This window comes from Mauremys reevesii, linkage group 4, assembly GCF_016161935.1.
Source record: "Mauremys reevesii isolate NIE-2019 linkage group 4, ASM1616193v1, whole genome shotgun sequence".
NCBI lineage: Eukaryota > Metazoa > Chordata > Testudines > Geoemydidae > Mauremys > Mauremys reevesii.
This window is the reverse complement of record NC_052626.1, coordinates 66451249-66465791: the sequence shown is the minus strand read 5'-3', so window position 1 is coordinate 66465791 and position 14543 is coordinate 66451249. Positions and strand designations below refer to the sequence as shown.

General features: G+C 43.4%; 1 protein-coding gene across 3 annotated transcripts in view; it reads right to left on the bottom strand.

The window, feature by feature from the left end:
- The window catches only part of SLC8A3 (solute carrier family 8 member A3), a 194612-nt gene that overhangs the window by 136725 nt on the left and 43344 nt on the right, over window positions 1-14543 (bottom strand). For all 3 annotated transcript variants that reach the window (XM_039537987.1, XM_039537989.1, XM_039537990.1), the window contains one exon: window positions 8344-10166. In XM_039537987.1, coding sequence (XP_039393921.1) covers window positions 8344-10109 — 1766 coding nt within the window. In that variant the 5' untranslated portion in view covers window positions 10110-10166. The remainder of the gene's footprint in view (window positions 1-8343; window positions 10167-14543) is intronic.

Below are 14543 nucleotides of genomic sequence, written 5' to 3'. Positions count from 1 at the left end.
CATTTGCTCTTGCCAACTTGATCAGTTGGCAAGAACAAACAGGACAAATGCCCACCTTTGCTTAAAAAAATGGGGTGCAGAGTAATGTTCTGGGGGGCGTGTAGCAATGCCAACCCCGTGCGGGGGGGGGGGAGGTAGGCAGGGCTCAGGCAAGCAGCGACACCAGCCCCAGCCTTGCATGGGGTAGGGGGCTTGGGAGAGCAGTTCGGCCAGCCCCGGGGAGGGGGGCGGGGTCAGGAGAGTGGCTCGGGCCATCCCTGAGCTGGGAGGGGGGTTTGGGAGAGCAGCTCAGCCAGCCCCACATGGAGGAGGGGGCCTTGGATTAGCCCAACCCTGTGTCCCATTTTTCCTTTGGGAAATACTGTCACCCTAAGGGATAAACTAGAAGTACATGATAGATAACGAGAGAGCTGTGCAAGGAAAAGTATGAATTCTAACAGGGAGAGTAACTAACCCTTGGAACAAATTAACCAAGAGAGATGGTAAATTCTCCATCACTTGGAGTCGCTAACAGATATCTCCATCTTTATTTGAAAAAGAGGCTCTACTTCAGCCACAAATTAAACCCACTCCAGGAATTATGGAGGGAGATTCTATGGCCTGGTATGCACAGCTCAGATAAGATCATAATGGTTCCTTCGGGTCTTGAAAAAAATCTATGCAATTAGTCTGAGATGGCCCCAGCCGACAATTAGCCAACATAGGTCTCTGAATTAATATGGAGCATGTCACACCTCCAATTCATGTGATTAAAATTAAAACGGGGACCATAAAACCCCAAATTGCAATGACTGTTGTAAAACTGGAGGTAATGACCACTACCCACAACCAGTGATCTAGCGGGCAGGAAGAAGCCCATCAAGTCTGAGCTGGCTCATCATGGTCTTGAGTTATGGAGGAGGAAGAGCCTCCCAACTAGACAACTGCTGAATCTCCAGATCATCAAACATTCTCCTCTGGGTTGTCTATCAAACTGGAAAAGGCTCTGTTTCCTGCAACAGTGAAGTCTAGAAAAGAAGCACCAGTGGCTACATCAAGCTTCACAATGGTCTTTTCCAAACAGCTAATAGCTGGTCACTTCCTTCCACCACCCACCCTGGGCCCCGTCTTCTGAACTTTCCCCCGTATTCTGTGTAATTGCTTTAGCTGGCAAGGAGATGATTTTCAAAGCCCAAATAAAGGGGAATTTATTATTTGTATTGTGGCAGCACTTAGTGCTACCCAGCCACATAGTGCTGGATGCACACACCACGAGAAGACAGTCCCCGCACCACAGAGCTTACATACCACACATGTAGTGGTTCAGCAGGGCAGCCACAGCCGCACATACAGAAGCTGGGTGGCAGTGCAACTCATACTCAAAAATCTCTGCGGAGAAGTGGATGAGATGGGTCACATGTACCTTACAAATAACCCCTGCTCCTTAGTAACTACACTTATTCAGTGCTTCAAAAAAACGTATCTCCAAAAATATTGAAGGCAGTGTTGTTTAGGCCACAGGCAATAAACATTTCCGAGAGCTCAGTCTTAATAACTTTGTCTCCAGAAATGTTTTCATTAATGGAGGAACAGGAGGAAGTAAATCCTTTCAGGCTCTTTGCTACTTATGTCTTTATTGCAAGCTTTGCATAAAAGCCATCCATAGAAGTGGCCACATGTTACCACACACATTTCATTCAAAATCTCAGTGCTGCTTGTTTTGCCAAGAGGGTTAGCAAGCTATTTGCTACCAGTTTAACATTACAACTTCTACTGACACCTAATATCCTTTCTGATTCATAAAACTGCTTACAAAACTTTGGAATTGTGGCAAAAAGCTATGCTACTGGGCAGGGGAGACACACTCCTCCCTGTCCCCAACAAAATAGAATCTCCAACCATGCACCACTGTGGGTCCCAAAAACATCTCTCATACCAGTGACGAGGACAAGCCCAAATAGATCTATTACCCTAATTCTAAGTTAAAATCCTTGATATTGCAGCAAGGAACACAAAGTATAATTTGGCCCTTAGACTTCCAAATAGCATCCAAACTGGCTTCTAATAGCACATGTATAGTTTCAAACTGACCCAAAGGCAAATCATAGAATCATAGAACATTAGGGTTGGAGGAGACCTCAGGAAGTCATCTAGTCCAACCCCCTGCTCAAAGCAGGACCAACCCCAACTAAATCATCCCAGCCAAGCTGGGCCATAAAAACCTCTACGGATGGAGATTCCACCACCTCCCTAGGTAACCCATTCGAGTGCTTCACCTCCCTCTTAGTGAAATAGTTTTTCCTAATATCCAACCTAGACCCCCCCCCCCCTGCAACTTAAGACCATTGCTTCTTGCTCTTTCATCTGCCACCACTGAGAACACAGTCAATATAATTATAAATTAAGATATTACTAGTAACTGAAAGCCTGTGCTATCACATGGGTGTAATTCATAGTCATATTTATAAAAAAAGCCAAATGTCTGAGTGATGCTTGTCTTGGGGTGTTGCGTGTGCTGGTTGTGTGGATTTGTGCGGTGCTGAGAGAGTTGTATGAATTTGTGCTGATGGCAAATTAAGGGTGTTTGCTGTGTTTGGGATTATTGTGTGTGCTGGTTGTATTATCATGTGGGTGGTTGTGTTGATTTGTGTCAGTGGGGTTGTGCTGGGAGATGTGTGTCTGAGAGGAGGTCTGGGAGATTTGCGTTTATTTGTGCAGGTGGCAATTAGGCCAAGTAATCCACAACCATGCAGTCTCCCTCTCACAACAAAGGAAACTGTTGCATAAATATTAGCCGTAGAAGAAGGGTAGTGATTGGCTGAACTGCCTCTAATATCATAATTGTCTAGGACTCTTGGCATGGCACAGATACCTGCCTTCCTGCACGTCACACAGGGTGTAAGTCATAAATTCAAAATGCTGAGAACTTAACAGTTGGATAGCAACAGACTACAAATCCCAGTGATGATTGCACCTAGTGATCTGCTGAACAAAAAGTTCTCAACCATGCTTCTAGCCGTTTCCTTTGCTCCACACTGACTCTGACATTCTAGGCTTCAGAGTGACAATCCTGGAATTGTATTATACAGATTCCTTCCCTGCGTTACTAATTAACACTATTATGCAAAGCGAAAATATTTAAAAAAACACCACTGTTCTTCACCACTGATTCTTAGGGCTTTTGTTTGTTTTTTAAAACCTTTTATAAGACCTAAGTGTTGGGCCTTATCTAGTTGACAGTATACTTTTAACAGATTAGAGCAGTGACACTCAGACCTCAGTGAGCCAAATTAGTGATCAACATTGCCCAAGAGCCAGAGTAGTGTGAATTCATTGTTTCATTTACTATATTATATTACTCTCACAGCAAAATGAACTGACCAAGTATTATTCTGTTATCCACTACAATTGTTTAATCATTAAATCACACAGCGTTTTAATATCACGTGCTGCAAAGAGCTGCAAGGGAGACATTAAAGAGCCACTTGCAGCTCATGAGCCTCAGTCTGAGTATCACTAGATTAGAGATGACCGTTCTCATTTCAGCTGTTTAAAATGTAAAATGGCAAGACATCATCAGAAGTGTCTGTGTTCAAAGTTGGCATTTGGAAGTAACAAATGTATCATTTTATTTTTTAAAACGTTAAAACACCACGAGTCTGAAGCTTGCGTGAGTATTCACTTTTCTCATTAGATAGTAAAGTGCAGAGTTTTACACACACACACACACACACACACACACACGCACGAAGAGGACTGGATAACAACAATAGCATTATTGAGGTTTCACACCTCAAGAGAAGTCATCTTGCTCCCCGCTCCCACCCAATATACAGGCAAGGAAACTTTGACCATATCAGCCTTGAGAGAATCACAGAAGCAATGAGCAAGACCCTGTGGCAGGATCCATCTCCCTCTCACACTTTATTTTATGCATCAGCTCAGCTATTTTTAATCCCTCATTCCCTGGGGACATCCACTTTTTTTTTTTTTAAGCAGAGATGGTTTATTTTATCTTTTTTAATTGAAGTGAAATTCCCTCAAAAAGAGTGGGACAAGAGAAAACATTTGGGGAATCATCTCCAGCCGTTGGCTCTAAGAATTTTGTAGAAAATAGTGTTATTCAATACAGAGGTGATGTGGAATTTGGAGCCCCTCAAATTAATGCAGACACTTTTACATGCAGTTAAACTCCCTTACAGCTGCTTACATCCACTCTGCCAACATACAATGGAGTCTAAATCAGGAACTTACCCACCAAGAGCCAGAAGAGGACCTAAATTGAAGCTCTCACCCTCCTCCAGCTCCTTTGCGTGTAAGTTACATCAATCTACATAGTCAGAGGGCCTGGAAATCTCTTTAACCCCACTTCCACAAACACTTACACACATGCTTAACTTGTCTACCTTGTGTGGTCCCAATGGAACTACTCATGATAGTCAAGTTAAGCACGTGCTTACAGATATGTCTACACTTCAATAAAACACCCTTGTCTGGCCTGTGTCAGCTGACTCGGGCTCAAGGACTCAGGCTATGGGGTTATAATATTGCAGTGTAGACTTTGGGGCTGGAGCCTGGGTTCTGGGACCCTCTCCCCTCACGGGGTCCCGGAGCCTGGGCTCGAGCCTGCAATTTAACAGCCCCACACCCCAAGCCCTGTGAGCCTGAATCAGCTGACATGGGCCAGCCATGGGTGTTTTATTGGAGTGTACATATACCCTAAGTGTTTGCAGAAATGAGGCATATGTGTGTTTTCGCTCTTCCCACCTATGAGCAAAAGACCCCTTTAACAATGGTACTGCAAAGAGAATGAAGTGGTGATGGGAGAAGGTGGGGAATCAGGTAATGAATTCATAGTGTGTGAAGGGAAATAGTTTATTGACCCATTGTTTTCATACAACTTTGTGGTGATAAACACATCACTCCACCTCCACTGCACTTTAACATTTAGGATGAGTGAAGCGTTTCAGATAAAATAATCATACACCTCCCTAAACTAGAGATGAGCCCATACAAAAACCTGGGATCTGAGCAATGCTGATCTTTACAAAAAGTCAAACGTGGATCTGAATTCTCCATGTTGGCTGCTTTCTACCCCAAACATCTGCCCAAAATTATTTTTTCCCTTTAGGAAAGACACAACCATTCATGTCTCTGCACTTGCTATTTCCAACTGAGTCTCTGAGCCAAACTCTTGCAGAATGGCAGCAAAAAGCTGTGCTCACTGCACTTCCTGGCCAGTGGGAAACAGGACTCTCACTACAAAGTCTTCCCTCACAAGAGTTCCAAGAGGCTTGGAGGGCTAAATGCAGCCATGGTGTAAGCAAGTGCAGCTCCTTTGATTTCAGTGGCTTACACCTGGTCAGGATTTGTCTAATGTCTGAATAAACATCTGGAATTACAGGTGCTTGTTCAAACTCAAACTTCAGACATTTGAGGTTCACCCATGACTAGCTAGTATCAGTTCTGAAGGGCAAAGTGGCTAAGTTACAATATATTTGTCCCCCAACACAATTCCATTTTAAAGCACAGATGGGAACCTAGTGTTGTTTGAGTGTGTTCTACCTACATTCCAAAAATGGAACTGTGATTTGACTGTGTCAGAGAGAAGAGTTGTAACTGGCAGCACTTGTTATGTGCTAGTGCATTTGACTCCATCTTGGAGAACAGACTCAAACATGGTTCTGCTTAACATGGTTTAGCTTAAAGCAGTTTAGTGGTAGCATGAACAGGACCTTAAAATGCTCCCCTACTTTGTAAATTAAAAAAGCATCAGTAATAGAGGAGGGGCTGGTGGGAATATTCCAGTGTTTAAATTAGTTCTGTCAATAATCCAGCCTGTTAGGCTCCAACTGCCCCAGTAACAGCTATCATATTGGAGAACCCATTTAAAACATCATTGTGCCCCACACAGTTAGAATTAAACTATGTTGTAGGTGGGTCCCCCAGCACAACAGATTTTAACTGAGTAGATGAGACCTTGGTCTACTTTGTCCAGAAAGTGCAGCCTGAGGACCAGTTGTAGTAACAGAGTTTGGCACTGTTCTCCCTAGAGCTGCCTTCTCCCTAGAGCAGCAAGTTGAGGACAAAGCTGATCACCTTCAATCTTTTATTCAGGCTTGGCACAGTTCAATGTGTCTATTTTCACAATTTTGACATCTCATGTTGAGGCTTATTTTTAAGTATTTTTTCTATCGTTATCAATATAAATTTTCCACAGTTGCAGGAAATTATGAGGAAGGGACAATCAGACTATTTAATGACAATAGATGTTGAGATTAAAAAAAAGTTAAAGCTTGCTAACCATTGAAACACAAATCGTCAACATCATATGTCAAGAAATTGACATTTACCACCACAAATCTAATCCTTCCAAGCCTACTTTTACTGTTGGTGATCTCAGCCAACCAGCAACTTCTGTTCATCTATCAAGGGAGAACATGCACGTGCAATCAAATACCAGGGTCGTGGACAGCAACTGAATTTAAAAAAAAAACATGACAGGTAGGTGCAGACCATGGGAAGATGTCAGAATTCAGGCATCCCTACTCTGTAGCTCAGTGTACCAGCATCTACATGTGTATTGTATAAGATGACTTGGTACAGCAATTTCCTTTCTCTGCTGCCAGTTGCAAGTCAGCACAATTCTTCCTTTGATTTCTCAAGTGATTGGGTTTTAACAAGAGGCACCTAAGCACTCAGCATTATGGAATGTTAGCATCATGTCCATAAACCACCTCCCTCTACTAAGCGATTTTTCCTCATCCTCCACTAATGTTAATGGAAGGTAGTTTAAGCAGTTAGACATTATTATGTCTCTGGTCTTTATTACTCACTACTCTCGCATCAGTTACGTTTGTTCATAATGAAAGAGCTGAATTAACAGGGCTGGTTCACACCATTAGAGGCCATGCAATCCTTTCCCTCCCCAGGCTGGAGGAGTGCTTGTGTCTTGTTTTGTATGAAAACACTAGGTCATGGAGCCGCAGGGAGGCACTGAGTGGCAGCGTTTTGGATCATTACTGTAGAATACTGCAGTATTTTTAAGGGGAAAACCACTAGCAAATAAACTCAAAGGGAAGAACAGCTTACTCAGAGATGATCACACAGAAGGCTACTCAAAAGCCGAAAATTTAGCCCACCCCCTAATGCCTATGCTAAGATCCATGGAAAGAAAGGCCTGTGGGTAGAGTATTGCCTAGCTCAAGCAGCTCTAGGCAGAGGCTGCAGGGGCACACAGACTGGAATTATTGCTTATTACACAAGCCAGCAACAGGGTGTGCTTAACTGCCAATCCTGTGGATTCAGCTACCACACGAAACACCTGGTTGTACAAGCAGCACAAGCAGACCATGTACATCTGGAGTTCGAGGGAGAGGAAGAGCCCTTGTTAGCTAAGTGGCTTATAATTTACCTGGAGGTGGCTGATTTGATTGAAAACCAAATCTACAGAAGGACTTTTAATATCCCAAATTAGCATAGTCAAGAGTCAATTAAAAACCTATGTAGAGGATTTTTTTCCTCTCTCTTCTGTCTTTTCTCATAACTAACACTTCTATTGCATGGGGAAATTCAAATCTTAATTTGCTGTCTGCTGAGGGAAGAAAAAAAAAGATAGGGAGGGAGGATTAAGGGAAGAAATATCTATACAATAGAGGTTCAGTTTAGCGACCAAGGGCCTGATCCTGCAACTATTACTCACATCACCTAGGACCAGATTTTCAAAAGAGCTCAGAGCTCCCAATAGTTCTCATTGTTCTCAATGTTCTCTTAGTTTAATAGGGTGGGATTTTCAAAAGTGCTCGTAGCTGCTCTCTCTCTCTCTCTCTCTCTCTCTCTCTCTGCTCCCACTGAAGTCAACAGGAGCAGAGTTTGGCCAGTGCTGAGCCTTTTTGAAAATCCCACCCTATTTAGCGACTATTGAAAATCTGGCCATTTATGTTGGCAGTGAGTAAATGGGACTATTAATTTAACTAAGGTCTGAAAGACTGGGCCTCAACATGCTTTTTGTCTTCTACTCATGATCATAGCTGCTATCCTCAAAATTAAAGGATTGTGAAAATGTCTAAGTACAGTCTCCAAGTTCAATTCACTGGTTTGAGTCAATGATTCTGAGGACTATAGTTCTTCTCATTGATGAGATTTCCAAGCCCCATTTTGTAATTCCTGGGAGGAAAGGGACAGGAGGTATTACCCTCTTAGATCCTGCTGTAGGGTTCTTGCCTGGAAGAGGTAAGTATGGAAATTGAAGGAGAGCTGGAGAAAGTAGCCCATTATCTGTTGTCTGCATTCACCTGTGATGGAGGCAAACTTGGAGTTAACCACAGTAACTAGGACAGGTAAAAGAAATTAAGGGGTACTTACACCGTTTCATCATTCTTGAACTCCAGCTCCCCATAAGCATCTTCAAAATCCTCTCCACCTCCTTTTGCTGTCCCTTCTACTGTCCTAAATGGGACTATGACCGTACCTCGAGCACCTGATGTCCTAAGGACTTTCACTTCCATCACGCCAATGCTCTCACTGACATGCATCACATCACATTCAAATGTGAAGATGCCTGCGTGGTCATCATCCAAGATAGTCACTGTGGCCACGCAAGGAGAAGTCAGTATGGCCTTTGGGTATGGCAAATTGTTGAGCTCAGCAGGTTCCTCAGTCTCAACCACACGGAGGTTACTAAGCCGGACAAAGAAATGCTCGTCTTCCTCAAAGATGTCATCATCGATGATCCCCACGGAGAACTCCTTCTGGGTCTCCCCTGACTTCAAGACCACAGTTCCCTCTGTGAACTCGTAGTCAGCACCAGCATTGGCAGAGCCATCCTCCGTTTTGTAGTCCACATAGAGTGTCTTGGACATGTCGCCCCCTTTCCGCACCACTGTCAGGAGGACAGCGCCACAGTTCTCAAGACATTGGTAGGAGCAAGGATCGAAATAAACTTTGGAGATGAATTCCTCAGGTTCATCTGCCTGCACCTCATGCAAGCTGGTGCTTTTCTTGGCTTGCTCAGCTGCATGCTTTTTCAGAATGTTGCCAGCTCCAGTCATCATTCTGGTAGCTTGGATGCGGTAAAAAGCTCTGCTCTTTTGCTGGTGAGATAAGGCATAGTAGTTGGCCATCTCTACCAGTTGATCCAAGTCCTTTTCTGGGTGCTTTTGCTTCAGATCCTTGAGGATCCGGATCATCTCTTTGCGAGATTCATCCACCTCTTTCCCATCCATAGTTACTAAATTTCCATCCAGAAAGTGGGAGTTCATCATCTTGCCATCCATTTCTATTCCCTTAGGGTGTTCACCTTCTGTCTCAATGATAATGCCTCTGTTCTTGTCAGTACGATACTTTTTGTGCATGTACTTATAGAAGAGCAGCCTTCTATCTGCCACCCAAGCCAGGAGGACACAAAGAGGGAAGAAGAACAGAGTGAGCAAGCCTTCCCAGACCTGCACCACGCCTGGAGAGAAGACGGCAAGGATCATGTACAACCAGATATAAGCAAAGATGCTCCATGCAGATGTGACAAAAAACACCCTCAGGTGTTTTATCTTTCTGGTTTCCCCATCCGGGATCACATAAACGCAGATGGCTATGATGATAAACATGTTGAAAGCCGCACTGCCAACAATGGTAGAGGGCCCCAGGTCTCCGGCTATGAATCCATGGCCACATACCTCTATCAATGACAGAAGAATCTCAGGAGCAGAAGAACCTAGAGCCATCAGGGTTAGGTTGGAAACAGTTTCATTCCAAACCCGAATGGTAGTCGTGGTGGTCTCCCCATTTGGTTTCTTGATTGTAATCTCTTTTTCTTGTGATGTAATGACCTCTATCGATGCCATGAAACGATCTGCAATGATGGAGACTCCGAGGAACATGTAAATAAGTGCCACAAAATAAACAATAACCCTGGCAATTTTGTCCCCAAGGGATGGGTTTTCTGGATACCATATTGGCAAGATAACACCCTCCTTGCAATCGGAAGATCCTGAGCACGAGCTGTTTTGTGCTGTACTTAGAGACTCTCCCGTTATGCTAGCGTCCACCTGCAAACCATGCAAAAACAGCACAAAGGTAACTAGCCCAAAGTGGAGGAAGGCTGAGGTGAGAGGCTGCAACCTTAACCACGCCATACACAAAATTTGACTTCCACTGTGTAGATTCAACAATCTTCTGAAAACGCCAAGTATCTGAAAGGAACAAAACAGAAATGGGAGGAAGCATGAGACAGAGGCAAGCAAGATGTGATGTTCTCATATACACATTTTAATACCTCACTGCTGAGGAGCTGTAGTAGAAATACATGGGTTGTCTCTCCACCACTTAGAAAAAAGGTATTCACCAGTGGTAGAGACTCTTTAAATTTAAATCACAAAGAGCAATGCTATCTTTGAAGGTCAGATGCTGAACAGACAGAAGAACTGCTAAACAAGTAACCGAGAGGGAAATTATTTATATCAACCCAATTCTTGACCAACAATTTGTTTAATTTAGGGACCAAATACCCAGTTACAAGTCTCCCAATAGCTCAGTGGAGGTCCGTGTCAGATGAATTTATAATAAAATAAACTGGAGTTGGATCAGGGTGGTGCAAGGAACAAAGAAGTTACTTACTTCACCTCTCCTTCCCCCTCACCCTTTACTTAAACGGGATGAAGTGGCTCAGGGGATTAGTGGGGACACAATTCGTACTATTTAATGCTGTTGAGTAGCCTATATATGAAATCAGTAAGCGGGATTGAGGCCAGCAAACTAGGTGAGGTGTTCGCATGACCAAACTACTACCACAATTAGCACCCTTGTTGGGAATTTCAGTAGAAAGCCCCTGAGTGGGCCACTGAGATTGACATTCTCTCTTCCGCGAGAAGAGGTGCCTCCAAGTCAGGGGGTAGACATGTTGGCAGGGGACTCTGGCACACAACTGTCACTTCTACTACTACTGCCATGATGTACCCAGGCTGTGCATAGATGACTCCACTCTCCAGGGCCATCAGCGTGCCACTCTTCAGTACCACTAAATTCACACTAAAATTTAGAAAAACAAAACAAAAAACAAGAACTTGGTAATGCTCTGCTGAAAGGCTTGATAATACCAGAGCCGGAAAGAGCTACACTAATGAACCCATATACAGTAGCAAAATTCAAGTTCCCAGTGACATTCAATCAATTGATTTGGATCGATAGACACACACACACACACACCCCTATTTTCAAGTTCTGTATAAAGTAAAAATTGCCTCCCCCCTAAACTAACCAGGAAAGATAACCAGGTGGAAGAATTAGGTACATCACATACCAGGCCCACCTACAGTATTTTGCTACTCATTGCATTATATGCTAGTAGACTTTCTATTTGTTAACAACCGGGTTTAAACAGTACACACTGCCATAAAACAGGCTGTTCTCTTTCAGTCACAGTATGCTTTCTGAGGCATTTGGGTAACGGTTAGTTAATCTACTATGGGCCCCGTGAATCTGAACACAGAGTTTCACATGGAATCTCAATCTTAACAGTAGGATTTTCAAAAGCACCTAAGAGTCTTAGAAACACATGTCCATTGGACTTTCAATCTCCACTGATTTTCAATGGGACTTGTATTCCCATGTCACTCACGGGCAGATTTTTAAAGGCATTTAGGTGCCTTTAAAAACCTGCCTTTAGATGCTTTTGAAAACCCAACCACAAGTTCCTCAAGCGGCTAGAGAACACTGTGTCTATTCCAGGCAGCACTTAAATGTTACTGGAGTGAACAAATGCATTGCAAATGGCTATTTTATCACCATCATCTTGTTGTGTCACTCACTTATTTCCAAAAGCAGGCACAATCTCCCAGAATCTACAAAAATATTTTTAACATCCAGATAAGAATCTAGAGAGACAAGCAAAATAGGAAGGAAAGAATGAACAAAGACTGCAAATGAACAAAGCCATCCTTGACAAAGCACAGCGGAGAGCAGAGAACTGATTATGCAGTATCAGAACCACAAATCCATATCACACCCCCCTGGTATGGAAAAAGATGGAAAGAAATAAACACCTCTTTGAGCTACCCAGATTAATTCAAAAGTGACAGATTCTCCCCAACTTACTCTCTCTAAAGTCTTATCTTTCTGTTTCTCTTTTTAACTTGTGGCTGGTATATGATGCCTGATTGATAGACTCAGAGATGAAAGTATCCATTGAACAGGCACAGTACAGGCAGTAACCATGCTCGCTCCCCATGCTGCTTTGTCAAGATGTCTCAATGGGACCCTGTCTAATGAGATAGGAAGCGTCAGTATTTGCTAGGAATGGTCTAGGTTTACTTGGTCCTACCTCAACACAGGAAGCTGGATTAGATGCCCTTTTAAGGTCCATTCCAGCCATGGTTCTATTTATCTACCTTATGTAGCCTTAATGGCTTCTATTGCAGTTCATCCCTCATCCCATTTTCAGAAGAAGTCACAAGGTGGGTGAAGTAATACCTTTTACTGGTCCAACTTCTGATGGAGAGAGAGACAAGCTCTCTCTCACCACAGAAGTTGATCCAATATAATATATCACCTCACCCACCTCGTCTCTCTAATATGCTGGGACCAACACAGCTACAACTACACTGCATTTTCTGAAGTGACTTAGGTGCCTAAGTCAGTCAGAGTATCATACATACACTATATTAGCAATGACACTTCCTTCCCTCGAATCAATCACTGCTACCCCCAGCCTCCCCCTCTGTGGTTTGACCTTCTTCTATAATTAACACCAGGAGATTTAGGTTAGATATTAGGAAAAGCTTTCTAACTATAAGGATAGTCAAGCACATGAAATCCACATCCTTTGTGGTTTTCAGAACAAGTTAGACAAATACCTGCCAGGGATGGTCTAGGTTTACTTGGTCGTACCTCAGCGCAGGGGGCTGGATTAGATGCCCTTTAAAGGTCCATTCCAGCCATACACCCCTACGATTCTACTTATCTACCTTATGTAGCTCTAATGGCTTCTACTGCAGTTCATCCCTCACACCATTCTGACGCTTTGCCAGCCAATATTTTAAAAAAATATTTACACTTTTGGATTTCCAAACCTAGCCTCTGGTTCCAGAATAAAAACACAAGCTCGGCAACATATTTCTGCCCCTTTTTCACTAACTGTTGCAATGAGCCCTGTTCACATTAAGCAGAAGTCAAAATCATTTTCAAAGACAGTGTAACAAGTGACCCAATCCTGCCATCCTGAAAGAGACAAAATTCCCCAGTGAGATCCAAAGGAATTCTCCAGTGAGATCCATGGGGACTGCAAGATGAGACCTTAGGATGCTTTCAATAACATAACAGTTTTAAGTTAAACAGTCTTCAAACCGCAATACAGCATCCTCCGTAGCCCTCTGGGAACCAGAGCAAAAGTGCTTGCAACACGATACATTTACTAGATTTTTAAAAACTTATATTAATAAAACATTAACGTAAATATTAAACATTCATAAGTCAGGAAATACAAAAGTTAACATTCTCTCTGCAACCATCAGTCGCCTGCGTTGCTTATGCAAGATCCAATTGCCCTCAGATACATCTAGGCAACTCAAATTGAAATCCCTGAGTTGCCTGTGCTTCTCTGAGAGCAGAATTTGGCCACTTGTATATTAAAGCAAATACAAATAACATTACACTGTCACAAATAGAACAGAATACTCTGTTACAAAGAAAACCTTCACTTGTAAACTGCAACCCTTATATATTACTCTCACAGTTCCTGGCCAAACTGCCCTGGCTGAGACCCTCCTCCAATCCCCCAAGTGCACCGCTTTCATGTGGCAGGCCCAGGCCTCCACCTCTTTATGGGGTGGAATTTCCTGATCCAACCATTCTGTGCCTGGGTCTCTGAGTTACACCCCTCTGGGTACCAAGTGTGACTAATTCACAGGGTCCAATTGGGCTAGACTTTGCCAGGGTTTTTCTAGGAGCCTGTGTCAGCACACATTTGCAATGAGTCAGAAATAGCTTCTTCAAAACCAAGCAGGATTTATTGTGCCCATAAGGCATGTTGTGCTTACAGAAGTGGATTTAAACTAAAGAGACCTACAGGCACATTTCCTTACCTACACTTTGTCTCTCTGTCAGTAGTTCAGGTGAGTCTGGCTTATTCCCTGTCTCTGAGTTGGGAGACTACACTGCTTGCAGCATTCTCCCTCTGTCTCTGAGGATACCTCCCCACAGCAGCTGGGAGCATGCTTCCCAGCCCGAGGAGACAGACATGCACTAACTTTGTTCAAGCTGATGCACTAAAAATAGCTGTGTGGCCATGGCAGCATGGGTGGGAGCTGTTGTATTAAGTTAGATGGAATAAAGGCACCCAAAGAGTCAAAGGTGTTGTTAACAAAACCCTGAAACTATCCAACATTAAAACAGTTTTAAACAAGGTTTGGGATTTGGTATACGACAGGGTTTCTCAAACAGGGGTCGCTACTTCTGTAGGGAAAGCCTCTGGCAGGCCGGGCCTCTGTGTTTACCTGCCCTGTCCGCAGGTCTGGCCAATCGCGGCTCCCACTGGCCCGGAGTGCATTTAGCTGCCTTTCTGGTCACATGCTTAT